Below are 26,796 nucleotides of genomic sequence, written 5' to 3'. Positions count from 1 at the left end.
TCCTGACATGCTGTGCAGGTGTGTGCCTTTCTAAACTATAACTAATCAATCTCCCACAGGTGGACGCCAGTCGAGTTCTAGACACCTGATCACTACTTGGAGCTACAGCAAAGAGTCTGGATTATTCTTCTTTTTTTTTTTTTTCTAAACATTTTCACTTTGTCATTGTGGGACATTGAGTGTAGACTGATGGCAGTTTTATCCATTTATAATTAAATCTACAACAATATAAAGGGCACAGAATGCGCAGGAGCCTGAACACTTTCTGAGGCCATTGTGTATTTACCTCATAACGTGGCCATTCTGTTTCTCCATATTATAAATGTACTGTTGCTGTTTGTCTACTCTGTATGTACACAACCTATTGTGTCTCCATCTTGTTGCTCTGAGATTTCTAGTTGGAGAGTTCCTTTATACCTTATTAGACCATCTGTGATTTTTAGACTATACAGTGAATATGAAACTGACTTGGTGTAAAACTGGACCAAAACAAGCAAAAAAAAAAAAACACTCAGTTTTTCCACAGATTTTATATCCTTACTGGCCGATAAAGCAGGAAGTGAAGAAGTAAAACACCCGACTCAGAAATGCTGTCTTATATTTTATTGTGATGGGGAGTCATAAAAATGGAGCAAAACTAAAATAAAAACAATACAAAAAGACAGTGGATTTACAAAGGGTGTGTAGAGGACAAACGATATGCAGCCTTCGACAGTACAGAGTTGGCACACAACAGAAAACAAGGTGGCGGGACGAGCTAAATTTGGCTTCGAAATAAAAAGGGAGGAGTAACGTCTTCATAGCAAGATCCTTCATTAAAACAGCGACGACTCATGCTTTTAAAATCACAGAGGTTTAGAATTCAGTAGCTTCATAACGACGCAAAGAGCGGATGCACGTGTAACAGTTTCTATTTCTCAATTCATTCCTGTCTTCTTTTTTTAGCTTAAAACAGAAGTCATGTTTACAGAATACATGTTTAATCTTTTTTATGTGTTTTTGTTAAAACAAACTTCACCTCCCAGAACCACATTTTGGGATTTTTTTTTGTTTGTCTTGAGATTATTTTTCATACTAAAATATATTATTGTATCAATTCAAACTACAGTAATGTACACTACAATGTGTAATAAATAACCATAAAAGAAAATATAAAAATAAGACACATAAATATAAAAAAGTCTTCTAAAAACTAAACAGGTACATTTTTTTTTTTTTTTTTCTGTGAAAAGGGTTCTAATACTGCCATTGTTGGGGAAAAAAACAAACAAAAACAAAAACACATAAAAACAAGAAATTAAAAACAGACTAATACTATAAACACTGTTCGGTAAAACCAACTGAAAACACTTTCACAGAGACCACATTCACTAACGTTTGTTACCTGAAGTGTGGGACAGCTTGCAACAATTTTCTTTTTTTTTTTTTTTTTTTTTATTCTGCTAAAAAAAAAAGTGCACGTCTGACAAAAATGATCCTGTTACTGAAAAATCTTCAGTCTCCAATTCACTTTAAACTGATCTCGGCTTTGTGTATTTTTGATTTCCTCCTGATGCAACCTGCTGGAGAAAACTCCCTCCAAATATTTCAGTCTGCATGAACAGAACATTTTCTGTTTTTAAGCACTTCTGTAAACATTTTTAAAACTTTGACTTGTGACGGAAGAGTCCAATGTATGAACTTGCATTTCTAAAGACTTTTAACATCAGTGGGAAACTGATTATCTCAAGGTTACAAGGCATTTTATATCCACACTTGCCTCAGTCTGGAGTCTATTTCTGATTTCTGCTTAACAGTACAGTCCTATACACTTATCTGGTTCTAAACCCTTTTTTCACTGTTGGGCAACAGGGACTTTCAATTAACTGAATGATTCCACAACTTGATTACAAGTACTCAAGTCTTATAAAACATGCACTGATTGGATTTTACACAGATCTGCTATGTAGCTGAAACAATGTCAGTTAGTGGATTGACAGAAAAAATCGGCAGGTATTTTGATAAATCCTTTGTTACTTGTTTTCAGCTTCCATTGCTGCTCACTCTGGAACAACATAACGACAACAATACCACATACTGACCATTAGTTGATTAATCAAGTCATATACTAACGTTACTAAACATTCTCTGATTCCAGCTTGTCCAAGCTGATGCTTTTCTGTTTGTCACTGTAAAGTGAATGTCTGGGTTGTGAACATTTGGAGATAATTATAATGTGTATTTTTCACAATTTTTCCCACATTTTATAAACAAAACAATTAATCTGTTATTAAGCAGATTAACTACTAATAAAAATAATTGTTAGTTGCAGCCTTAATACTGTGTTTCCCAACTTTCATGTGTGGTTCAAATACTGTTCAAGGCCTCAAACGTTTGCATCAATTTCACAGGAACTATTTTTCGATTACTGTGACATAAATTTGCTGCTCTGTGCAAGTGAACAAACATTAGTCAACATGGGTCTTGTTTAAGTAACAGAGGGACATAATACTGGCTACATGTGTGAAGAAGAAATGATAACACTGTTCAATGGCACTTTTAACAGCACACAGGTCTTGCATAAGGCTGGAGGCATTGGGGTGGAGCAGGAAACGGCCCCGTTCCTTCACGTACAGTATGACTTCATATATATATATATAAGCTAATAACACTGAAACGCTGACTGAGAACTTAAGCCAAATACGGAGAAGCTTGGTAAGAAATGGCGCGTGTGTTTTGGAACCATAGCTAAAGCCAGGTAGGTGCTGTCTGCGTTTGAATCCTCACCTTGGAGACTCCACCTGTTCGAGCTGCGCCAGGTTGCAAAACACAAGTGCCTGATGCTGGCTTTGAGGTTGTGACTCCACCTTCCCTGATAGGACAAATTTGGTTATGGCGAACAGAAGCCACGTTCTCATCCCAGACTCCCCATCCCGCCCACAACCCTCCCCAAGAATACTTTGTTTTCCTTAAGGCTAACAGTCAAACTGAAAGTAATGCTAGCTAGCAAAGACTAATACTAACACGAACACCATCTCGCTAGCTAGTGTACATATATAACACTGAAGGGCATACAATGCATGAGGCATGTTTCCATAGGTAAACCAGGAATACTGTAGTGCAGAGGTTTTTGTTCGTAGAACTCAATAAAATACTGATTTTAGGAAACTTCATTGGCAATAAAAAGGTATAGAAATCTTTCTCATCTTTACAGGTTAAAATGTTTCAAACAAGAACAAGATTAGTAACATTGACCAAATAAACACAGAACAAAAACGACCTGGGATGTCTCAGTAACAAGTCTAACAAGTTGATGGGTGAGTTCTGCTTTAAAATCTGTACTTCTATAAACAATTTTAACACTGATATTTTTTTTTCACAAGAAAAAAAGTCACTGTTTTGTTTTTTTGTTTTTTTCCTTTTTTCAAGTTCAGGCACACCTGGGTTTTTGTACACAGTAGTGGACCGTTAAAATCAGGCAACCGCCGTGACTTTCTTCTGACGGCGAGATGCGGTTTTGTCTCGATCAACTCGACTCTGACGACCAACACATTCCAACTGTCCCAAAGAGATTTTCCTTCCTTTACTTGGCGTTTGTCTCCACTTCCTCTGTGGGTTCGCTGCTGTCTGACCCCTCCCTGATGCTTTTGTCCGTATTTGCTTCACAGTCTGCCATTTCCTCCGTCTCCCCACCTGCTGCTTCCTGCTTGTCTTCGGTTCCCTCCTCCATCTCTTCGTTCTCCATGTGATCGTCCCCCAGCTCGATCTCCACCACATCACACACAAAATCCTTCTCCACCTTTTCTCTGACCGCGTCCTCGGTCATCTCTTCCTCTGCCATCTCCTCTCCGTCCTCCTCCTCATCGTCAAAGTTACCCTCGTAGATCTCGCACTCGCCGTCGTCCACCTGCACAACCCGAATGTCATCCATACACATGGCCTCGTCGTCTTCATCCTCCTCTTCCTCGCTCTCCCTCTCATCTGAGTCCAGTTGGGAGGGCGGGGTCGTGGTACGGCTGTCCGACTGTGGCCCAGCGCCAGGGCTGCCGAGCTCCGACTGAGCCCTGCGCGGCCCTGAGCCAGAGCCCGAGTTCGGCCCGTCCTTCTTGCAGTAGGAGTAGCGGTGGTTCATGTGCTGGGAGTACGAGCCGGAATGAGAGAAACGCTTCCCGCACTTGTCACACTGGTAGGGTTTCTCCCCGGAGTGCAGCCTCGAGTGTTCGATCAGGTGGTGTTTGTGTTTGAAGGCCTTCTTGCAGATGTTGCACTCATGAGGCCGTTTTCCTGCAGATGAAACAAGAAAGAGTCAGGGGAGCCTTCAGCATTTCTGAGTAGAAAGAGTTCAGACATTACTAAATATCCTGCACAAGTGCAGGTCACAAAATCTGAGGTCCTCAGATTGTTAACAGGATAGAAAGTAGATAAATTTATTGATTCATACCTCCCTAACTAATTTGAATAAAACAGGAGTCATATGTGACTAGTGATGCATGCAAACATTGCTTTTTTTTTTTTAAAGGTATCTCAGGCCACAAAAGGCAACAATTGCTGATTTAAGATCATTGTCTGTAATTATCTGTTACGTCATATTTGACACATTTAAGAGCAGTGCAATTATAAGTTAAAACGGGTGTAGCTTTTCAGGCAATTTTCTACATTTTTCTTATTGTCAAGAAATCTCGTGAAAATGCTAAAAGCAACAGTGAATTTATCCCAATTTCATTACTGTCTGTGTGCCTGATATTATTCCTCTGTGCCATAGAGCTTCATTGCAAGTATTTGGAAAACATTTAATTTCTTCCCGTCACAAAGAACGTTGTTGTTGTTGTTGTTGTTGTTGTTGTTGTTGTTGTTGTTGTTGTAGTATCAAGGATTTATTGATGATTAGAGAAAAGACAGAATAGCACCAGTAATATCCTTTTAAAAAAGCCCCTGATTCATTCAAATAAACATTGGTGGTGTATGACAGCAGCACTGAGGTGTGTGTGTGTGTGTATGGTGTGGATGATGTCATGGTTGAACTGACACACACACACACCACAGCTGATAGATTTTAATAAAACCACATATGATGCACTATCATGCTGGAACTTCAGGAAAAGTCTCATCTCTGTTAATACTGATGTCAACAGTTTCTGGGCTGGTACATTTACAGGCCAGGTGTCCCATAAAAGTTGCAATCACACTCAAGTGTAACACATTTAATGAGAGATGATGTCACATGTAAAATCACAGCCTTGAGAAGTGGGACTGCCTTTGGGCAGCTCAGTGGGAAAAGGAAAACAGAGTCCTGCTGAATGATCTTTAAAACAGCTCTTGTCTGAGAATGAGCAATGAAACAAACAAATTAGAGCATTAGTTTTAATTCAGCAGGCAAAGACACCATTGACTGAGCATGTGTGTTTTTAGTGAATGTTTTATTGTGAGGCGCACCTGTGTGTTCGTATTTGTGCCTGAGCAGGGAGCTGCCCTTCTGGAAGACCTTGGAGCAAAGATCACAGGGGTAGACCCCGTTCTCCAGGCGTCGCTTCTTCATCAGCCCGGCTGAATCTGAGTCGTTCTGCTCCTCCACTGTGGACACAGCATCTGAGCTGCTGTCGGAACGTTTCTCCTGCTGAAAAAGGAAAAAAAAAAAAAAAAGATACATGAAAACATGATTTAATGTTGTGTGAAGTGGAGGCAGTAACCTGGAAGTGAGGAAAATTAGAGGGGTGAGAGGTTTGCACAGTCAGTGTGAATGTAACAATCTCGTCTGACTGAGTTGATACCTTCAGCTGCTGAATGAGAACGAGGCAAGGTGTTGTTGAAAAATAAGATGCCATCCTTAATTAAAAATGTCTATCTTAAAAGGTTTACTTTGATGAAACCAGAGGTGCAATTCTGATGGGTTATCTGAAAGACCACAATCAGGCAGAGAAACATTTTCTCACGATCAGAGACCCTCAGGAGGTTTGAAGCAATTAAACTTTGCCTGCATGACTCGAAGATCTCTGGGACCAGGTCCAACTCTCATCTGCTGACGTAATGTTGTGCTGCAGATGGTCTCTGTCAGTCTCACCTGCATCATTCTACAAAAAGTCACTGCAGCAGAGCATCATGCATTATTCAGAGTCTCTTCTTTGAATCTAAATTTTCATGTTTGAGCAAGTTTTGCTTTGTGCCTAAAATACTATCCAGGGCCTCAAGTAACGATTACTTTGATTCTTAATTCATCTGCCAAAAATTAGACATTATCATGTCCTGTTGCTGATTAAAGTAACAGTACAAACCTTATGGCCATTGAGTACGACAGTCTTGGCTCCAGAGGCGTTGCCGGGCGCAGGGGCGTAGGTGTAGGTGAGCTGGGGGATAAGGATGGTTCTCTTGGTCGTGGTGTTGATGGCGCTGAGACAGCCCACCGTGCCCTGACCAGCAATGGCCACTAACGTGGGCAGCTGTGCGGCAGTGACGATGTTGACAGGTCTTCCGGTCTGAGGTGTGGTGACGAAGATGGTTTGACCCTTGAGCTGCTCTTTCCTCAGGCAGGTCAGGTTCAGAGGTTGCTCCTGCTGCTTGGTGGGAGGCGTGGTCGTTTTGGTTTCCGATGCTGCTGCTGCTGCTGCTGCTGCTGCTGCTGCTGCTGCTGCGATATGTTTAGGAAGGGAGAGGTCCAGGGGCTCTGCCTGGGAGTCCGGGGCCTCGGGGTCTTCAGGCTCACTTTTAACGATGACGAGGTCCCCCGTGTTGACGCCTAGTGATGTGGAGTCTGACGGAGAAGTGCTTCCAGATTCTGAAGAGTTAAATGTTTCCTGGGCGTCGTCTTCGTCTTCCTCTCCGTTCTGATTCGAAGTTTCCTCTGAGCTGGAATTTGTAGTTTCAGTCTTTTTGTAAACCGCTGTCGTGTCGCTGCGGTTTTTTCCCACATTTCTCCCAGAGTTCATCTTGGCAAACCACTTTCTGACCACATCCACGGGAATACTAACAGACTCTGAGATCTTTGTCAGCTCTTCCTCGCTGGGCTTGGCATTTGAGGCAAAGTAGGTCTTGAGGAGTGAGAGGAGGTCGTCTACAGGCGGCTCCTCCAGCGTCACTCCTGCCTCGCTTAGCAAAGCAGCGAACGAGGGGTCCAGGGCGGCAGAGTCAACGGCCTCCCCGTTGGCTGCTTTGCGATGCTGGAGGAGGTGGAGCGCCTCCAGGTTGTCGGGACAGTCGTCACATAGTAAACATGTACTGGTGCTGTTGGCTTTTGGCATCTGAGCTGTGTCTGAAGGTTTAACAGTTTCCTTTTCTGTCTGTGTAGCTGCTGCTGCCTCCTTCTCCACGTCTGTGATGGGCACTGACTCTGGCTCTGCCTTGACGATGGTGAGGTCGGCCACCTCTGGGCTTGGGGGTTTATCTGTTTTCGAGGGGGTAGGCGCTGCAGCGGTGCTAGTCACAGCGGGAGGGGCAGGAGGGTTGTTTTTGACAACGAGTGATGCAGGCTGGGTAGTGGCAGTGGTGGCGGCAGCAGGGCTGATGCTGTAGTTGATGATGATCTTCGTGGTGCCGTCGTGATCCACGAAAGCCGGCAGGCTGATGATCTGCTGCTGTGGCTGCTGAACCACAATCCCCTGCTTCCCCTGCGTCACCACCCCGTTGGCTGTACCCAGCACCTGCCTGAGCACATTTCCGTCCATCGCAACCTTCAGCACATTCTGCAAGTCATTCAGATTGATGCTGATGGGCGACATCAGCCCCACTGTGGGCACAACCATAGCCACGCCCTGAGGCAGGGTTGCAGCTGGAGCCACAGCTGGCTGAGCAATCCCTCCGTTCACCACTCCATTGGTACCAGCTGAAGTTGCTGGCGCTGCCATCACAGGCTTGCACTCGTATTCCACAGGTTCAGATTTGATCTGGGTGACGGGGAGCTGCTCCTGGAGGGGCTTACTGTCTGTCTTCTCTTTAAGAATCATGCGGGCTGGGGCGATTACAACAGGTGCGGTCTGGGTGGTCAGTGGGGGGGACTTGATCGACGTCCGAGCGACGCCGTTGGGGGGTGCTGCACCCACACACTTCTTGCTACTGATGTGGGAGCTGTAGGAGCCTGAGTGGGAGAATCGCTTCTTGCAGTTTGAGCATTCATATGGTTTCTCACCTAAAAGGGGTGCACAGAGAATTTACAAAAATGTTAAAAGAGAATTTCAACTGCATTTTACAGTATGTTGTTTTGTATAAATGTAAAATTAATGTTCAATACTTTTTGACATGCTATTTTTTTTTTTCTTGTATAGTTTAGTTTCTTTGATTGGGTTGACACAGTACTGAAAAATAGTCTTACAGTTAAGTTGGAAAAAGTGGGAATTTGAATCTTGGTTTATGGTTTAGTTAAAATTTTGCTTTACTTCATAACTCAGTATCTACTTACAGATATTTGTGTTTAGATATTTTTTTTGTTATATCAAAGAAATGTATAAAAAACTGATAAAAAATAAAGCATCAAAAGTATTTGACGTTAAACTTGTTGCATTTGAGCATTGTATTACATTAGATTACCTAGATACTTAATATAGTTCCGGTTTCTGTGCAATTTCGTTGATAGCTCTTCGTTGATCTTTGTGTAGTTTTTCTGGTCCCTTGTTAGGCGTGTTCGATCAATTTTGTATCAAAATCAATTCCGTTTTCAAAAACAATTCTCGATTCAAAAACGATGGTATCATATAAACTATAAACTCCATATATTTGGTGTTCAGAGGAGTACTGCTATTTGTTTACGTACTGGAGCGCACACATGGCGTGCGCGCATGCGTGGAGGGCACCGTTAAGTTGCGGCAGGTTTGGAATTACGTAACAACTGTTCCTATGGTGACAAGTTTACGTCTGTAAACCATGATCACATGACTTTATGAGCAGTTTGCTCATGTTCAGACGCAGCATCAGCCAAACATCCAGCTCAGTAATATTACACGGTCCCACGGATGAAGAAGGTTGTAATTTGCGTGGCGGGAAGGAAAATGAACGCACGTCGCTTGTGTGTTGAATGAGTTAATTTACTTACTTGTGAGCAAATGAGGCCGCATTGGAAACATCCATTCAGAGGAGAGGCTGCAGTGCAGGCAGAGCTCAGGCTAAGCTAACAGGCTAGCTAGGCTATAAAAGCGAAGCTAAGGCGGCTTTGATTTCCAGCGGCTCCGTGGGAGCAGCTCTCAGGTAACACACTGAGTTTGTCGTGTTTGTTTGTAAATGCGTCACAATTAAAGAAACGTCAGGAGAGTGAATGATGAATGGAAGTTTGTTTTCTGCCTTTTTCATCTTCACTAATTTACGCTTTCATTCACTGTGCAGCTCGGAGTTTACCTGTAACTAACGGCGACTTTTAAGGTGTAATGTTGTTGACGCTGCACTTTCTTCTTCGTCTTCTTTCGGGCAGACGGCGCGGTTCAGTGGTTACTGCCTCCTACCGGCGTAATAACGGAATCGCCACATTAACACACATCTATTTACTGCACTTTCTTCACGCTCACTCCAAGCAGGAGAATCTGGACAGAAACCGACCATTTTTTTGCACATCTCTATTTCTTATTTTACATCTTTAAAGTCTAATTTCCAATCTTATGTTTCTTGATTTTTTATTGTTGACATTTGTGCTTGCATGCACATGATTTCTGAACTACAGAAATTAAACCAATGTAGGCCAAATGTACCTAATGTAAGAGAGCGCTCTTTAACATCCATATCCAAACTTAAAGAGCAACAACAAACCGGAGCTCAAACAGTGATTCCAGCTCAGCAATGACTGTTACAAGACGTGAGCGGCCTGGAGATTTGAACAGCAGCTCACACTGTGCCAGGCCCGGGGATTGTGTCTCTCCCTGTGTGTGTGTGTGTGTGTGTGTGTGTGTGTGTGTGTGTGTGTGTGTGTGTGTGTTGCCGTGACAACAGCTCACCACTGTGAATGCGCAGGTGCTCCTTCAGGTGGTGCTTGTATTTGAAGGCCTTGGAACATTCGGTGCACTTGAACTTGCGTGTTCCCCCTGATCCTCCTGATCCTCCTGTCGACTGGGACACGTGAAGCTGAGACAAATAAGACAAACAAGAGAAAAAGAGCGATGAGTAACTACAGCAGATATGCCCAGATGAGCTGATATGATAGAGATAAGTGAGAGGCCTCTTTTTTTTGATTATGAGCCTGAGCTGGACAGTATTATAGACGGAAAGTGGATTAAAAAAACACTGAAGATTGACATTTTCTTCAGTTGTACTCTAGGTCAAAGGTTGAAAAGGGAAATTGATTATCTATGCAGAAATGTTTGCTTTTATCTCCAGACTGAAGCTAAATGATAAAATTAATAAATCAATATGGATTTCAAGCAGACTCAAAAGTAAACATTTAAAAAAAAAAACAATTAAAGCTGAAATTAAATTAGAAAAACCAGGATATTTCAGCTGGATTAAAGTTATCATGAAAGACAATTCACTGCTAAGCAACATGATACTTGAGATACATAAAACATGAACATAGTGCACACACACAATACAAAAAACTGGCAAATATAAGACCTCGAATAAGTTACTGAGACACTGTGGGCCTCATCTCTGTAATAATTTTTTTTTTTAACTTCTTACAGACCAACCCTCTGTGTGGTTTCACTGCACCACTGACCAAACGCCTTCAGGCTCTGACGTTACCTGCTCCCTGTTGCCCCTGTGGTGGCTCATGTGCCTCTCCAGCTGCGAGCGGTAGGTGAAGGTGTAGCTGCAGTGTGAGCAGCTGTAGTTGTCCTCGCTGGTCTCGTGGCGATACTTGATGTGCTCCTTCAGCGAGGCATTGCGTTTGTAGCCCCGGGAGCAGTAGGGGCAAGTGTGCAGCTGGGAGAAGGAATCTGGTGTGCCTGGAACAGGTACACGCAGGGCGGTGGGTTAAGTCCTCTGACCTTCACTTGCCTATAGCCTCTGTGCGCTGTGTGTGAGGCCATCGAGGCTCAGTCTCTGCATCAGATGTTGCCACTTAAACCTTTTTGAGAACTATATTTCATCACAGCTGCTTTAATTATTTTGCATTATATTTTCTTATGCTTCATAATGTTTAATGTATATAGTTCCAAGTGAGTTTTGTTTCCAATACTTAATGCTGTACAGTTGAGACTAGATATTAAACAGGTAAAATTACCTGCAATCAATGGGGTTATTTCAGTGTTTTGTAGTGGTGGTGCCTGTCTGACTCACATAACAACCACCAATCTAATCTTCCTATATCCTTCACTCACCTGCACTTTGGCCTCCAGTGAACAGATCGGTGGATTTTCTTAAGATCTAATGTGTGTGAAACTATAATCTTGAGCAACATAGACAGTCAAGAATATTATCTTTTACACTAAATGATAAAATCTAAATCTTGGTGAGTCCATTTTTCTCTGGACAAAAAGCTCAATCCACACTTTTTCTTTTGGTTTTTATTTGTCATATAATGTGGACAAATAGTGCAACTGTGAGTGGAGAGTGGACATTTCTGCTGCCATCACTAACGACAGCTTTAAGCAGCAGTTGTGTGATTGTGTGTTGGCGTTACCGTTCTCATCAGCGCCTCCTGTCTCCGCTGGACTCTGCTCGTCCTCGGGGGCTTCAGGATAGATGATGGCTGTGTCTCCCTGCTGGAGAATCTCCTCCACTAGAGCATCCTTCACCGCCTCATCTTCCTCTTCTGACACACACTCTTCCTTCACTAAAAACACACACACACGCATACAAAGTTTAGGATCATTTTAGCAGCTGGAGAGTGGAGGTATGTGGAGCAGAAGGATGACAGGTGGAGTCTGTCCATCATTTGCTATTTCTTACCTTGAATGTTACAAACCTCCATCAGATTTTGACATACACAGAAAACAAAGAGATCTGATTTTTCTCTCCACGTTTTAAAACCCTCGCTCTTGAATAAAGAGCTGATGCTGTAACGTCTCTAACTCTGACTGAGTCACCAGCTGCAGGTGAGTCTGTTCTGCAGCATCACCACTAGAGAGCAGCACAGGGCTTCTTCAGAAACCTTTGTGAAGAGCATGCTCCTTGAGAACCATCCATCTATCTCTAGTTTATTAAAGAAAAGTCTGCAATTCATATTTCTAAAATCAAAGCCTGAAGAATGCAATCTTCCAAAACACAGAGAAATGAGTTTAGAGGTTCCTAAAATGAACCAAAAGGCTCTTTTCTTTGCACCTCTTCCCAAAATCTAAAAAAAATCTTCACCCCTGCCCCAGTGTTGATATTCTGAAAGTTCACAGCTCAGTTACAAATCATTACGTTTAAAAAAAAAAAAATAGTCCAGAGGAAAAGTAGAGTGAAAAAGAGGAAAATCTGATGAGAGAGATGAAAGGAACATCAACTAAAAGCTCTTCAGTGATTCAGCTTTTATGACTCACCCAGAGCTCATTTCTGTATAAAACCGAGTCTTAACATATTCAAAATCACACAAGAAAATATTCCACTTAAGTAAAGAGCTTGTTCCACTGATGATTTCAAGTGCAGAGTTACTCAGCAGACTAAAGTTAAAAGAAAAACACCAAAATTACCATGTGTTGCTAGACCAGCTTTTTTTTCTTCAGGAATAAAACCATCTTAGTTTAAAGCATTTCTAACAGTTACATCCAGCTTGTCTGATAACAAAGCAGCAGCTGAACTGTCCTGATGAAATCTGTTGATGATGTCTGAGTTCACGTGGAGCAGCTGGTTTGCTGTGAAAGAGACACAATGTGTTTCCCTGTGATCAAACTGAGCCGTACCAAGAATAACTAAACCAGTGGGCTTCATTTGAATGTGGCTCTTCAGAGGAAAGTGGCCCAGGGATGTAACAATGGTACAACAGTGACACAGTCAGTCCTCTATCCAGCACTTCCTCCCATTAATACCACGCACACTCCTCTGCTCAAATTAACCTCAGGTAACAGACATGTAGCAACATAGACGGGACACAAATTTACCCAGCACAGGCTCAATATTTTACTCTTCATGTAGTTTAAATAGAAAATGTAAACAAGTGACCACACTACAATTTGCTGCTGTCTGTCATGAATTACAGAGAAGAGGCTCATTCATCCATTAGCTGTACTGTTTATCCCAGCTGACATTAGGTGGGAGTCTGTGCACACCCTGGACAGGTCGCCAATCACAAGGCTCAGAGAAAAGGCTCTACTGCATTTATATTTTACAGTGTGTTTGTTTGACTGCTACACACAACTAGTGGCAAAAAGGTCAAAGCCACTGATAAACAATATATAAAATGTTAACCACAGTCCTTGCTTTGAAAAATGAGCTGAAACTTTTTGCATGTAACTAAAGACTATGATGCATTCTCAAGCTGTCTTTTATTCTCTGTGTGTCCATGATCACGTTAGGATTACAATATCAAGGGAGAGCCCAACTCTGGCATTAGGTTTTAGGTGCATAAAAGTGGAAGAAGTGTATAAAGGGTGAATGTCCAAATAAAGAAGTCTTCTAGTGATTCAGTACTAAAGTAAAGTTGGGCACTTACAGGAGACAGTTTATGAGAACGGTCTAAACTGAAGCAACAGAGGCCGAGATGTCTTGGTCTTACTGTAGCTCAAGCTCCAAAGAAAATGGATCCTACATTTCCCAAAGTGACTTTCCTTAGACCCATGCTGCCTCCTAAAAGCTCACTCCTCCACTTTATAAGTCAAATGAAGCAGGTGCTGACGCTGCATAATTTAAATATTGTTACGTCCATGGTTTATATTTGATCCTGTTTTGTTTTTTGTTCTCTCTCTCTCTCTCTCTCTCTCTCTCTCTCTCTCTCTCTCTCTCTCTCTCTCTCTCTCTCTCTCTCTCTCTCTCTCTCTCTCTCTCTCTCTCTCTCTCTCTCTCTCTCTCTCTCTCTCTCTCTCTCTCTCTCTCTCTCTCTCTCTCTGGTGTTGTCACATATTAAACACCGGTGAAGAAACTACAGCAGAGAAGTTACTTCACTTTCTGTGTAAAAACACTGATAAGAACAAGCAGTGAGGTAAAACTGTGACCAGCGTTTCCATGGAGATCAAGCATTTTAAATGCAGGCAGGACCGGCGCCAAAGGCCACGCCTCTTCCTGCTGAGCCTTGTCAGGGACAGGTGCAGCTGTGAGTGTGTGTGTGTGTGTTAGTCTGCAGATCTGTAATCACAGAACCAGTCATAAAAAGAAGGGAGGAGTCTGTGTGTGTGTGTGTTCATAAAAAAGAGGCGGGCACAGGACTTGCCCTGTTAAGCCTCATTTTAAACGCACAGATTTTAGTTTCCCATGATCTCATCCAAAAGCTTTCCAAACATCTCTTTCCCCTCAGAGACACACTCATCGAGCTTTCATACTTCTTTCTCCACCTCTTCACTCATCCCTCGTTTTCTTCCTACAGTTCCTCCTCCTCTCTCTACCCCTACTCTCTGCGCCTCTACCTTTCTTTTAGTCTCACGCCCTTTCCTTCCTCTTTCTTTCTGTCTCTCTTAATTCTGTCTGTCGTTTTTCTCTCCATCTTGGTCTGCTGGTGTTTGACGCCTGAAAACTGAGCTTCACTCAAATCTGAAACCCCTGGCCTTGAGCTTTTAGAAGGATGGGGAAAGCTGAGCTTTTCTTAAAGGATGACATCAGGCTAGTCGGGCCCATGTGTGGCAGTAAAGTTAAGAAGACAACTCTGTGTCACCTCTAACCCTCTGTGATCGCTCGCTTTAAACAGCAGTGCATGGATCTGACAGCTCCGATCATAACAGTGATCTGAACGACATCTCAGTACAACAACGCAAGAAGTTTATGTGAAATGCAAATCAAATCCCTGTTTTCTGCTTGTTTGCCTGACGACAGAAACCGAAAAACGTGTTAACGTGGAGATGGTTTACCTTCTTCGTGACGTTTGGTGTTGAGTCATAGCTGAGACACAAACACATGAAGTGATCAATCACCTGCAGTGTCAAACATGTCAATCCTGAAGCATCTCACTCTATTATTAATGCTGTAACTAGATGGCAGTTAAAAAAAAAAAATACCTGATGTAAAATAAAGGATGTTCCTTTATATCTGGAGCGTCTGGAGGAGTATATCTGGAATATGATCTGTAGGCTGGGGCATCATTTGTATGCTTCATTTATAGATTGCTGTGACACATAAAAAAAAAAAAAAAAAAAAATCGCAGCTCCTCAGTTTGATTATTGCACTTGGCTATATTATGATTTCGATAGTAGTTTGACTAATTGTTTCTAATACAAATGTAAGTGTTCTTTGTTTCAGGCTGGGTGGAGTGCCTCCACAAAAATGCTGGTAAAACCCTGAAATAAAAACAACTGAAATGTCAGTTGAATTAAAACACACAACACAGTGGGCGATGATGGAGATCAGGAGGGGACAGAGTGGAGGTTAAACCAGCTGAACCTCCACCGAGTAACCAGGAGGACAAAGAAGAAGACGCTAAAGAATAACCTGAAAACACAAATATAGACGCACTATCATTTTCACAAGTGTTTCCAAAATTAGCCAGCTCAGTGTGAATGAAATATCACTTTCCTTGTTCTCTCAATCTCTCAAACTCCTCCCCCATCAATATTTCACACTTTATATATCACCACACACATCTCCTGTTACTTCTGCCTCTGCACCTTCATCTCATGCCTCTTTGTTTCTGCCCCTCCCCCCCTCCTTCAGTTGCTTGCTTTATTTCCCTCCATCACTCCTTCTCTTGACCCCCCTCCCCCCCTCCTCTGATACACCTCTCTGCATATTTTCCCACCAAACTCTACAATTACACTTAATGCCTCTCAAAAAGCTGCATGGTAATGACGAGCAGGACCCTGCAACACACACATGTGGGATATCAGACTGGAATGAAAACAGGAAATCATGTGGTATGCACGCTAAACGGGACACGTTTGCGCAGACAAACACACTTGGCGGAGTTATTCAGGAGCACACACACACACACACACACACACACACACACACACACTCTGTGCGCGCACACACACACACACACACACACACACACACACACACACACTCTGCACACGCTGCACTCCGATACCTTGCCAGAACCTGTCACTGGGAGTCCGTGGTGAATTTATAAGGCAGGATGGATTGGAGCTGCAGTGCGGCCCAGGCTGCAGGGGGAGTAGCAGACTTTAATCTCTCTCACCAGAGGACCAATTCAACAGCAGCTGCTCTCCCTGCTCTCTCCTTTCGCCTCCGACGAGGAGGAAAGAAAGGAGTGAAAAGTTAAGACAATCCAAAAATATCACGCAGCGTCTTTTGAAGGGTTCCTACAGTGGCTCCACAGCGCTGCAACATTTCAGGACTTTTCCACGACTCCCCCCTGACCACCCACCACTCAACGCGGTCAGAGTTCTTCTTCACACACTAAAACACATTTCTCCTTCCTGGTTCGTTAATGTTTTTCTAATGGAGTCAAACAGCTGGTATCTGCTGCAGGTGCAGGTGAAAAACAGGTAGCGTCACAACACATGACTCAAGTTAAATATCTTATGTTACATTCCTGTGCCAAGACTCAGTCACTGAAAATCCCAAAATACTGATCACATTCACAGACTTTCCTCATCCACTTATACCTTTTGTAAATTTAATATTATTATCTGTTACATGCAAACTGTTGTCAATAGTAATTATATTGATATTTTATGTTCAACTGCTCTTATGTACTGCAGAGTTACTAAAATGGAGCGGGACGTGCCCACACACTCATTTATTATCATATATTATTAAAAGGGAAGCATCTGATAATAAAGGTCGAGGGTAAAAAAAAAAACAGTTTACAGATAATAAATCAACTTTTTTCTCTGCTCAACACTGTATGTGTTACTACGGCCTCACAGCTAAGTAACACTGTCGATGATCAGTAAAAAGGTCCACAGGGCACCAACAAAGAAGGAAAATGACACCAAAAACACTTTTCCTTCATAAAAGAGTACAAGTAAAGTAATTTATCACTGTTCAGTTTCCCAGGAGCTGATAGATGATGGATAAGGTTGTTAATTAGAGCAGAGGTCCATGGAGAAAACAACAATGCTAAATACAACAATTAAAAAAACTTTGTCATAACTCTTCAAGTCTCATTTGCCACATGCAGTATTAGTAATGCAGTTAGACACTCACTCATGGCACCAGCGGTTCATCATGATAAATCTGTTTACACTTTGTATTTATCTGCAGATATGAAGTCATTAACAGCTGAGCAGGAAGGCAGGAAAAACGTTTTGTTCCTTCACCAGTGTTGGTTGAACATATGTGTAGACAGTTTGATGTTGTTGATTTTGCAGCAGATGTTATGAGGTCACACCTCAGACCTAATGATAACAATTATAATACATTTATTTGTATAATCATCATCTAAGGAGTTATAAAAAAAAAAAAAAAAAAAAGCAACATACAGAAAACCAATTAGATGCTTCCCAGGGGTGTGTGTTTGAGGCTGTTCAATACATATGAGATATTTCAGCCAATATTCATTCATATTAACATAAACACATAACTGTAAACAAACCTCTGATATAGATACATTCAGTTATCTAACCACTGTGACCAAGATGTGTAGTGAGTGGGACGTTTCACAGCTGGAAAGATCAATGTAATACTGACACTGTTTCTGACATCACCTCAGACATATGCTATCTTCTTTTTTATGCCTGTATTTCATAGGTACAGTGAGAGAGAGACAGGAAAGTTGGAGAGAGAGAGAGAGGGAACGACATGCAGCAAAAGGGCCACAGGTCGGACTCGAACCCCAGGCCGCTGCGGTTAGGACTAAGCCTTAATGGTACACGTTCTACCAGATGAGCCACCGAGGCGTCCCCACACATATCTTCTGCATTGATTCAGATGGAGCTGCTGTCTGGCTGTACACTGTGTGACCTGCTACAGCAGTGGCAGGATGAGGCCTGCAGAAGTTAAAGAAGTTAGTTTGTCCAAAAAAAGTCAAATAAGCGATGCTAATGTTCGAATGTTGAGGTTTACTGAACAACAACAACAAGCTCAGCGAAGTCTCTGTGGATAATTAACAGCTAATAATATCCAAAGCGAGCAGAGCAACACCTATCACTTCAAACACTGAGGAGAGGCCTTCACATAGTATCTGACGCTGGATACTTGGCAGGAGAATAACAGAAGAAGAAAAAAAGGCGAGAAGAAAGTAAGGTAGAAGAATACAGAGATGAAAAGGGATCAGTGTAGAAAAATAGCAGAGAAAAGAGCGAGGGGAGAGAGGGAGGAAAACAAAGTGAGAGAGAGAGAGCGAGCAGCACTCATGAGCACTGCTCACACCATGTAAGGCTTTATTCAGCAACAATGAAACAAGCCTTGAGAGCAATATCTCTGAGTGTCACATTCTCGCTGTCTCCATGGTTTTAGTATTTCCTGCTTGGCTGTAACTAACTGCTGTTGAGATGAAGGCAGATGCTTGCGTGGGCTGAGCTGTTTGCGGGGAATCGAGGATTAAAAGGGCATTGAGAAGCGGTGTAAACACAAGCCAATCAACCTCTGCTGTTGAATGCAAACCCGGTTCTGCCTCTGCTTATTAAATCTTGCGGCACTTTCGCAGTTTGGTTTGTATGCTGAGGTGTGTCATGTTTTTCAAAAGTGTGCTCGGATAGGTAGGGAGCTAATCCTGCAGACTTGCTTACCGGGGGGTATGTGGAGGTTTAAACGTAAGAGTTTTACATCGAGCTTTTGCAGGCTTTCTGGAAGTGAAAACCAATTTAAAAAACAAAAAGAGACGAAGCCTCCAAAACATCTGTTTCTGTCTGCACTTCCTGCAGCCACTGAAACTTCTGAAACTCTGAACGAGTAGAAGAAGAGAACAGACAGCAGGAAACTGATTGATAATCAACATGAGGTCCAACTGTGTAATAAAACAGACGTGATGCTTCCTGCATGACCAAACCTGCTCTGTGTTAATCTACCAGTGGACATGCAGTGCAAATAAAACCTGTCTGCACTGAGAAACAAGATGCAGTTCAGCTGACTCAGCTCCCCACAGTCACACACAATCCCAGCAGTGCTAATGAGGGAACTCATTACGATGTTATTTCACTAATATCTCAGTCAACACAGCTGTCTGTACAGAGCACAGCCACAGATAATCATGACCTCAGATGTAGAGATGAAATAAACAGCTGATCAACTGGAAAAACAATCGGGAACAACTTTGATGACTGATTATTAATTAAAGTAATTTTTCATGCAACACACGCCAAAAATTCTCGTCTTCCAGATTCTCTAATGTGAAGATTTGTTGCTTTTCTTTGTCTCATGTGACAGTAAAGTAAATACATCTGCCATTCAGGGCTTTAGGATATTGTGAATGACTCTATATAACTCTATTTTCTGACAGTTTAAAGAACCAAACAATTACTCAGTGAATTAGGAAAATACTTGCCTGATTAATCCATAATTCAAAATAAATGCTGGTAGAAGCCCGAATCAAAAGATGTAGCGGTATTCATCTAGTCCTATTCATAAGCCCAAAACATCTATTAAAACAAAAAACATGAATAATAACAAACAATATATTTTAACATTAGTAACAAATTCTCCTTAAAAACCAACAAAAAGCAGCAGGAAGAACTTATTACTTAATATTAATTTCCTCTCCTAATGCTTTGTTTTCTACTGAAATGTATTTTAGTTCATATAACACATATTTTAAAAAAAGGTATGAGTAGGTGTTTGTTTTTCTACATTAATTATTTTATGCACAAAGGACTTCAAAATGTAAATAAAGATAGAGGAACATGTAGAACCTGAGAGTTCAGAGACGACGTGAAATGATGGTGAAGCTCATCACTGCTTCATCAGAGAGAGATGGAGAGAGAGATTTCAGTTCAGGAGGTGTGTGTGTGTGTGTTTGTGTGTGTCTGTGTGTGTGTGTAGTAGTTAGATTAGCCTTAAGGATGAGGTGATGTACAGAGAGAAAAGAGGGCAGCAGAACATCTTGCTCTGCAGGCAAGTGGGCGTCACCGAGGCCGAGAGGAGGGTGGAACTAATCTGATCAAAGAAGAGAGAGCAGGTAGAGAGACACACACAAACAACCTGACACAACAGTAAAGAATAAACCCCTATAAACACACAGATGACAGTGGTGCCTGTCATATGACTGGTACTGATAGAGATCTTCAAAAACACCTGGGGCAGAGAAGTGTATTATTAAAAGGAGTGGTGGTGTTTGAGGGAATATAGAGGCTTTATCCAGGCTTGTTGGATGTGAGAGCTGGAGATCACACAGACAAACCTCAGCATGACAAACTGAGCTGTGATCGTGTTCAGCTGATTCCACAACAACACCGGCAGCAGGATGCTCAGTCTAGGGGTTTTTATCCTGGTGGCATCTTCTCTTCACGTTATGTAAAAAATGTCCTATATGTGTGCGACTGGGGCGGCGCAGTGGTGCAGTGGTTAGTGCTGTCGCCTCACAGCAGGAGGGTTCTGGGTTTGAACCCCGGGCCAGGGGCCTTTCTGTGTGGAGTTTGCATGTTCTTTCCTCCGAGTAATTCCTCCCACAGGTTGATTGGTGACTCTTAATTGCCTGTAGGTGAGTGTGTGTGTGTGTGTGTGTGTGTGTGGTTGTTTGTCTCCATGTGTCTGCCCTGCGAAAGACTGGCGACCTTTCTAGGGTGTACCCCGCTCTCGCCCAAAGTCAGCTGGGATTGGCTTCAGCCCCCATCCCCAGATAAGCGGTATAGAAAATGGATGGATGGGTGGAATGTGTGCGACTGTTGCACAACGATGTGCAGCCAGCACAGTGAACACAAGTCTGCTGCTGTCCTGATCTGGCTGCACTTGATAACAGTTGCGTGGATAATTAGTCTCACCACCTGTTCTCATGTATTTCCAACACATGACCATATAAAGATGAGTGTGCGCACACACACACACACACACACACACACACACACACAGAGCTGACTCACTCCAGTATTAATGTACCTTGTGAGATTTATGACAGAGAGGAATAATGCTAAACATATGGACATTTCAGTACAAATTATTGGCTATCACTGTCTGATTATTGGCCAAAATGTCCCAAAAGCAGGATTCTACCCTGATTTGTTGATTTAACTCTGACAAGCAGGAAAAAATCTGTGTAATTGAAGTTAATGACACTCTAACCTCCCTCATCTATGACTAGCAAGGTGCAGCTGGGTAAAAGTTTATCTTGTGTGTGTCTGCAGCAGAGCTGTGAGGAGACAGCTTGTGTGGGTGCACTGGGAAGTTCCCAGCTGGGAATGTGTGTGTCACTGTGTGGACCTCAACGAGGGCAGTGCTGAGAAAGAGCAAACACACTCTGCAAAGACTCCCAGGAATAACACATAATAAGAGGATCAGTCTTAAAGGACCAGTCTGAAGTCAGGGAATGGCTGACCTACATTTACTTTTGCACACATCATGGCTGGAATTAAAAACCTACACACTGATACTGATAAACGTACGATCATTTTTTTTCTATGTAGGCATCTCACCTCCATTCCAGGAGCCATTGTGGGGTAATACTGTCGCGGTGGCGTCGTGGCTTTCCTGCGGCGTGGGCCCATCAGCATCGGCGACCTCAGGCTCCTGCAGGCTGTCATCCTCCACAATGTGTAGCTTGTCCTCATCATCAGAGTCTGAACTGGCCTCCAAGCCATTGTTAAAGTTTGTCACTGCAGAGAAGAGACAAAGAGAAGCGAGATGATCTAGTGTCAACGAATCATTATAGCACGTGTTCAGTGCTGAGGAGAACCCTGCTGCTGTCATTTACATCTGGAATGCAGAGGAAGGGCAATCAAGCGACTGCCAAAAATGACATCAGTGTGACCAGCATCTGTCTGCATGGGGGAAAAGTAATGCGATATCCCTCTACAGGACACAGTCCAGTCCTTCAAACATTTCTAGCACTGGTGGCACCTCTGGAAAGAGAAGCCTTAACCCTGAACAGCGTAAGTGCGACGCTCTGCTCATTGACATAGACAATGATGTAAATGGCACAACAGTGCAAAATCATGCTTTACTGACAGGTTATGTTGTTGGTTTGTGTGAGTTTCAATTTGGAAAGAAAATTTAAAAAATAAAAATGGTGTTGTTTAAAAGTGGAAATGAGGTAATGCTTTTGCTAAAATACAGCACCGGTCATAAACAAACCTTAAATCCTCTCCTGCAAATTTACTGTAAGACTGGGTGAAATATGGCAGCCATGATGTTCCTGTTAGGTTTATGGTAATTTCTTCAAGATGGAGCATGGAAGTGCTGGGGCCACCTGTGCTCCAAGTGCATACACATCAGTGCACTGTACCTGCCAATGTTTGCTCTCCTGTCTTTTCATATTGAAGATAAATCAATATAACTGAGGTAAGGAACGAAGAGGAAACTGCAGTTCATCCAAAAACAAAAGGAAAAAACATTAAATGACAGCTGCTCATCTTCCAGTGCAGATGCTTCAGTTTTTCAGCAGGAGAGAAATGTTGGAGTTGCCAGATAAAAACCAAAAGTATGGCAAGTTAAACTAGAAAATGTTCCTCTTGTGTAATATTTCAACATGAAACCATCCTGAAAACTGTCAAAACTTAGTAAATCAGCCAAAACCCAGTAAGCCACCAAACTGATGTTAACTTAACCAGTTGGAAACTAGTGATCCAGCCTCCCAATCCAGATCCACTGCTGCCGTTTGCTTCAAACTGTGCAGAGGAAAATCTTCATCACATCGAATCAATCAATCTCTGACTTGAGGTCCACACAATTTCCCTCTCTTCATTTTACACAAGAAGACATAAAACAGGACAGACTACAGCCACAGGGGGAAATAATCACCTGTTTATCAGCCTCAGAGAGCAAATCTATTTTACACTGTGCTGCAGTCACTGAGTTTGTCTGTGGGGTACCACTGCTTAATGGAAGCTCAGGGTGAGAAATGGATCAACTGGACTGGTGTAAATGAACTTAGAGGAGGAGGTGTGTGTGTGGCAGACAATTTGTAGCTGTTGGAGATGTGAGGGTATATGGGGATTTAAGTGATGATGAGCACAGTAGTAGTAGGTAGTTTAATTGCCTTTCCACTGTCAGCATTTGTGTGCATATGACTGTGTGTGAGCATAAATGTGCATATGTATGTAAGTGAACAAAAGTGTGTGTGTGTGTGTGTGCTCTATGAAGGGAAGCTGTATGTCTTGGTGAAGGTGTTGAAGATGCCTAATGAGGAGGAAAGCCCGAGCCTTTTGCTCACAGGTGACAGGTACACACACACACACACACACACACACACACACACACACACACACACACACCACAAAACAAGCTCTGCATGTGTGTAGTTCTGCAGCTCTGCATGAAATGGTTAGCTATTTCAGGTAGCGCCGTTAACCACTGACACACCCTTGCATGCACACGCTGCAGACCAGATGACGCATGCCTACTGCAACCCACCTACGACATGACACACCCTGAGCACACACAGCTTCGACAAACACACACACACACTCCGATGTAACCCTTCAGAAGAGATGTGGTGCTATCTGCAGACGACTCTGTCGCTGCTCCAGACAGACGAGTGGAGCTCAGAATGCAAAGGTGTGTGTGTGTGTGTGTGTGTGTGTGGTGGGGGTGGGGGGTGGGGCTGGATCGATGCACGTCTGAATCGATGTAAGAGGCTGGGCGAGTCATGGAGTGGAGCAAAAGAGAGGAGTGTGAGGTTTCTACCTGCAGCTGCTCTAGTTTGTTGTTTCATTTGGTGTCAGATGAATAAAAATGGGATTCACAGCTTTTGTTGGTTGATGTTTTGAATCTTTAGATGTGGTGTGTTACAGACCATGGTTCATTTTCCACATCGTATCCTTCATGTGTCTACTGTGACAGAGTTGTGGTTGAGCTGAGTAAACTGGTGCTAGAACTTATGATTATTTTTAATTATTGCTTTAACTACAGATTATGTTCTAGATTAGAGAATAGAATATCTTCAGTAGAAGACAGAGAAAACCAGCAAATACTCAGATTTAGAATCAGAACAGGAGTTTTATCTGTAAATTACTTAAACAATACATTGATTATCAAAAAATAAAAACATAAACAACCAATAAAAACTGTCATCTAGGGGGTGTAACATCTGCAATCATGCCATCAACTGTCTTGAAAGACCTGATTTTAATCTGACTACTTTATGTATATCCATCAGAGATATCAATATTTGAGAGGCAGTGTATCTAAATGTTAACCTGAGTGAACCTCTGTGGTTTGGCCAGATGCAGATGAAGTGGTGAAGTTAATATCTATACGCCAGACGGTCGGCTCAAACGCAGCCCTGGTGCAGGCAGCGAGTTCCTGAAAATCAACAAACTGTGGCTCCCTTCATTCAGACAAAATAACCAGACAGGCTTGAGGCGAGCTCCAATAATAGAAAAGGTCTATACTTTCAGATAAACAGCTTGTGTCTGTTCTACACACCAGAGGCCGCCTGTTGCAAACTGGTGAGTTATTCTTAACAGTGCTGGCTGGAGGGAACAGCAGTCAGCTGAGCGCCAGATAACACACAATACTGGAAGAGGCACTAAGTAAAAGCTGAGGAGCCATACTCTTATAGTCTACGTTTATTCCTACATTGAATTTGAAGACTTGGCTCAATCTGCTGTATCTGGTGGAGACTAAATACAGTAAATCATGTGAACTGGTGGGTACACACCTAATTTAGTGTATTTTCCACGTGTTTTGAGTCTCTCAATATAACCCTTCAACTAATTAATATTTGAATATGTCTCTGTTATTCCAGACTTGGCAGATCTGAGCAGAAACCCTGAAGATGGTGAACAGAAAGACGTCTCTGTTCCCTGTGAAATAACAAAGATAAATTGATCTTAATGTCTACAATGTTATGATGAGTCTCTTCAGTATGATAATGTTCTCATTAAAAAATAATCACTGAGGATGATGGAGGTGACATTTCATTTTCTTGGTTGTTTTATGAGATTGAAATAAGCTTAGTGCTTAAAAATGTGCATCAAGCAGACGAACAGATTTCGTCAATGTTCATTCAAAATGCATTCAGCACGATTTTAAAGAAGAAATAAAACCAGTGCAAAGAAAGTGATGGAGAGCAAAACCTGGAGAAGAAACTGTAAAACAGCAACCCAGAGCTCTGTCCTGAGAAACCTGAACTCAGCAACATTAGATCCGCCTCCTCTTGTCTGTTTGGATTCAATTACAGACTGATCAGGTTAGAAGACATGAGCCCCTGTGTGTGCTTTAATGACATTAGATTCAGGATTTCTGGGTATTATAGACGGTTACGTCTCAGCAGCACAACTCTGAGAAACAAAACTCATCCTGCTGCGGCTCACATGTCATTTACAAGTCCAACAGATGTTCTGAAGGCATCTCCATGACAAACAGGGTGGAGCAGCACATCCTGACCACAAATAATCCACAACTGGAGAATCTCTGCTCTGCTGTGACCTCTCTTCTCTGTCAGAGTGCAGTTACCATGACAACAGACAGGGGGCAGCACTTAGCAGGGTAGAAAAGACAGAGAGACAATTACTGCTTCCCAGCACGTGATGCAAACATGACAACACACAGACAGCAACTTTCTGTGTGTGTGTGTGTGTGTGTGTGTGTGTGTGTTAAGTGGAAAGAGAGAGACCTGTCCACATCATCATGAAATGCATCAAGTGAACTGTTAATCCTCCATCTGGAGGTCTGTAGAGAGGAGAGGCCAGCGAAGAGAGGAAGAGGGAAGTCTAGACGATAGCATTCCTCCCTTCCTGTCATCCATCTCTCTGATTAAGAAGCTGTTTCGTAACAGGCCCCTTCATTATTCCTCTGAGCTAATGTTTCTTACTGAAAGGATTTCTGCCACTTCAAGCCTGCAATCTGTCATAAAACATCACTAACTGACACTAAACTCATAGCAGCCTTGGCTCAGCATTTCAAATCACTGATAAGATAAATGTGATGCATATTGCACTTCTGAAAACTGAAGCAGCTCACAAAAGAGGCGATAAAAGGAGTAATGAAAACAAGGAGTGCATTCTAGTTTTAAAGCCTCAACTTCTAAATCAGCTTGTATTCACTCCATTTGTGAGTGAATTATAATGGAAAATATGGTCACTTCAGCAGCAGATGTAGTCTTACTACATTTTTCTCTCATAAATATTCAACAAAACTGATAACAAGACACATCTGGGTACATATAGAAAAGTCCTATGGTGGCCTATATTCATATATTTTTAGTTTTTAACACTAAAACATTTGGGTGCTATCCAAAATGTAATATCTATAATCAACCAAAGCTATGACTAAATGGTTGGGGCAGGGTTCCAGGTAGGATATGACTAAATTTCCCTGATATAATGAAAAAAATTTGCATATGGCTGGAAATATTGCGATATTCAATATACCGGTAATCAATAGCCTACTTTGTTTACATAACCTCTGTTACGCAGTCACAGTAAAAACAAACCACAACATAATAAAACTCTAAAGGTGCACAGCCAACAGCTCTGCGGTCGAAGTTTTCCCTCAATTAAAACAAAGGAAACGGTAAAGAGAGGGTGAGAGCAATAAGTCAGAGGATGGAATTCATAATATCCTGTCGGCCTCATCTGACTTTAGAGGATCTAACCATTTAATGAGGTAGCCTGACTGAAATTAAAAAAAGGAGAAATGCAATAAGACCTTAATAAGGAAGCTGTACCACTGATAAGCAACAGTCACCTCAATGAACATGGTTGAAAATAAAACACAAAACTAAAAACAAATCAAGTCTGAAACTTCACTCTATAAATGAGCATTTACAGCTGAGGTTCATGCTTCACCCCTGCAAATATCCTGCACTGTCATACAGCTGTATCAACTCTGGTGTCTTCCTTTTTG

General features: G+C 42.3%; 1 protein-coding gene and 1 long non-coding RNA gene across 4 annotated transcripts in view; one reads left to right on the top strand and one right to left on the bottom strand.

The window, feature by feature from the left end:
* Window positions 1–588: 588 nt before the first annotated feature.
* The window catches only part of LOC139628768 (zinc finger E-box-binding homeobox 1-like), a 64,449-nt gene continuing 38,241 nt past the window's right edge, over window positions 589–26,796 (bottom strand). For both annotated transcript variants that reach the window (XM_071490807.1, XM_071490808.1), the window contains exons 2-8: window positions 21,423–21,602; window positions 11,507–11,659; window positions 10,627–10,829; window positions 9,885–10,011; window positions 6,249–8,095; window positions 5,413–5,593; window positions 589–4,263 (exon numbers count right to left, since the gene is read on the bottom strand). In XM_071490807.1, the coding sequence (XP_071346908.1) occupies window positions 3,563–4,263; window positions 5,413–5,593; window positions 6,249–8,095; window positions 9,885–10,011; window positions 10,627–10,829; window positions 11,507–11,659; window positions 21,423–21,602 (3,392 nt within the window). In that variant the 3' untranslated portion in view covers window positions 589–3,562. The remainder of the gene's footprint in view (window positions 4,264–5,412; window positions 5,594–6,248; window positions 8,096–9,884; window positions 10,012–10,626; window positions 10,830–11,506; window positions 11,660–21,422; window positions 21,603–26,796) is intronic.
* LOC139628769 (uncharacterized) lies at window positions 8,498–21,554 on the top strand. Of its 2 annotated transcripts, none has more exons than XR_011692855.1 (3): window positions 8,498–9,147; window positions 10,566–10,677; window positions 21,414–21,554. It is a non-coding gene; the product is annotated as an uncharacterized lncRNA (long non-coding RNA). The 2 variants fall into 2 exon arrangements; XR_011692854.1 differs by lacking the exon at window positions 21,414–21,554 and adding an exon at window positions 17,608–18,537.

The sequence above is a fragment of the Trachinotus anak genome, unplaced genomic scaffold, assembly GCF_046630095.1.
Source record: "Trachinotus anak isolate AG129_WGS33_773 ecotype Australia unplaced genomic scaffold, CSIRO_AGI_Tana_v1 ptg000012l, whole genome shotgun sequence".
NCBI lineage: Eukaryota > Metazoa > Chordata > Actinopteri > Carangiformes > Carangidae > Trachinotus > Trachinotus anak.
The sequence above is the reverse complement of the archived record's forward strand: the minus strand, read 5'-3'. Positions and strand labels throughout refer to the sequence as shown.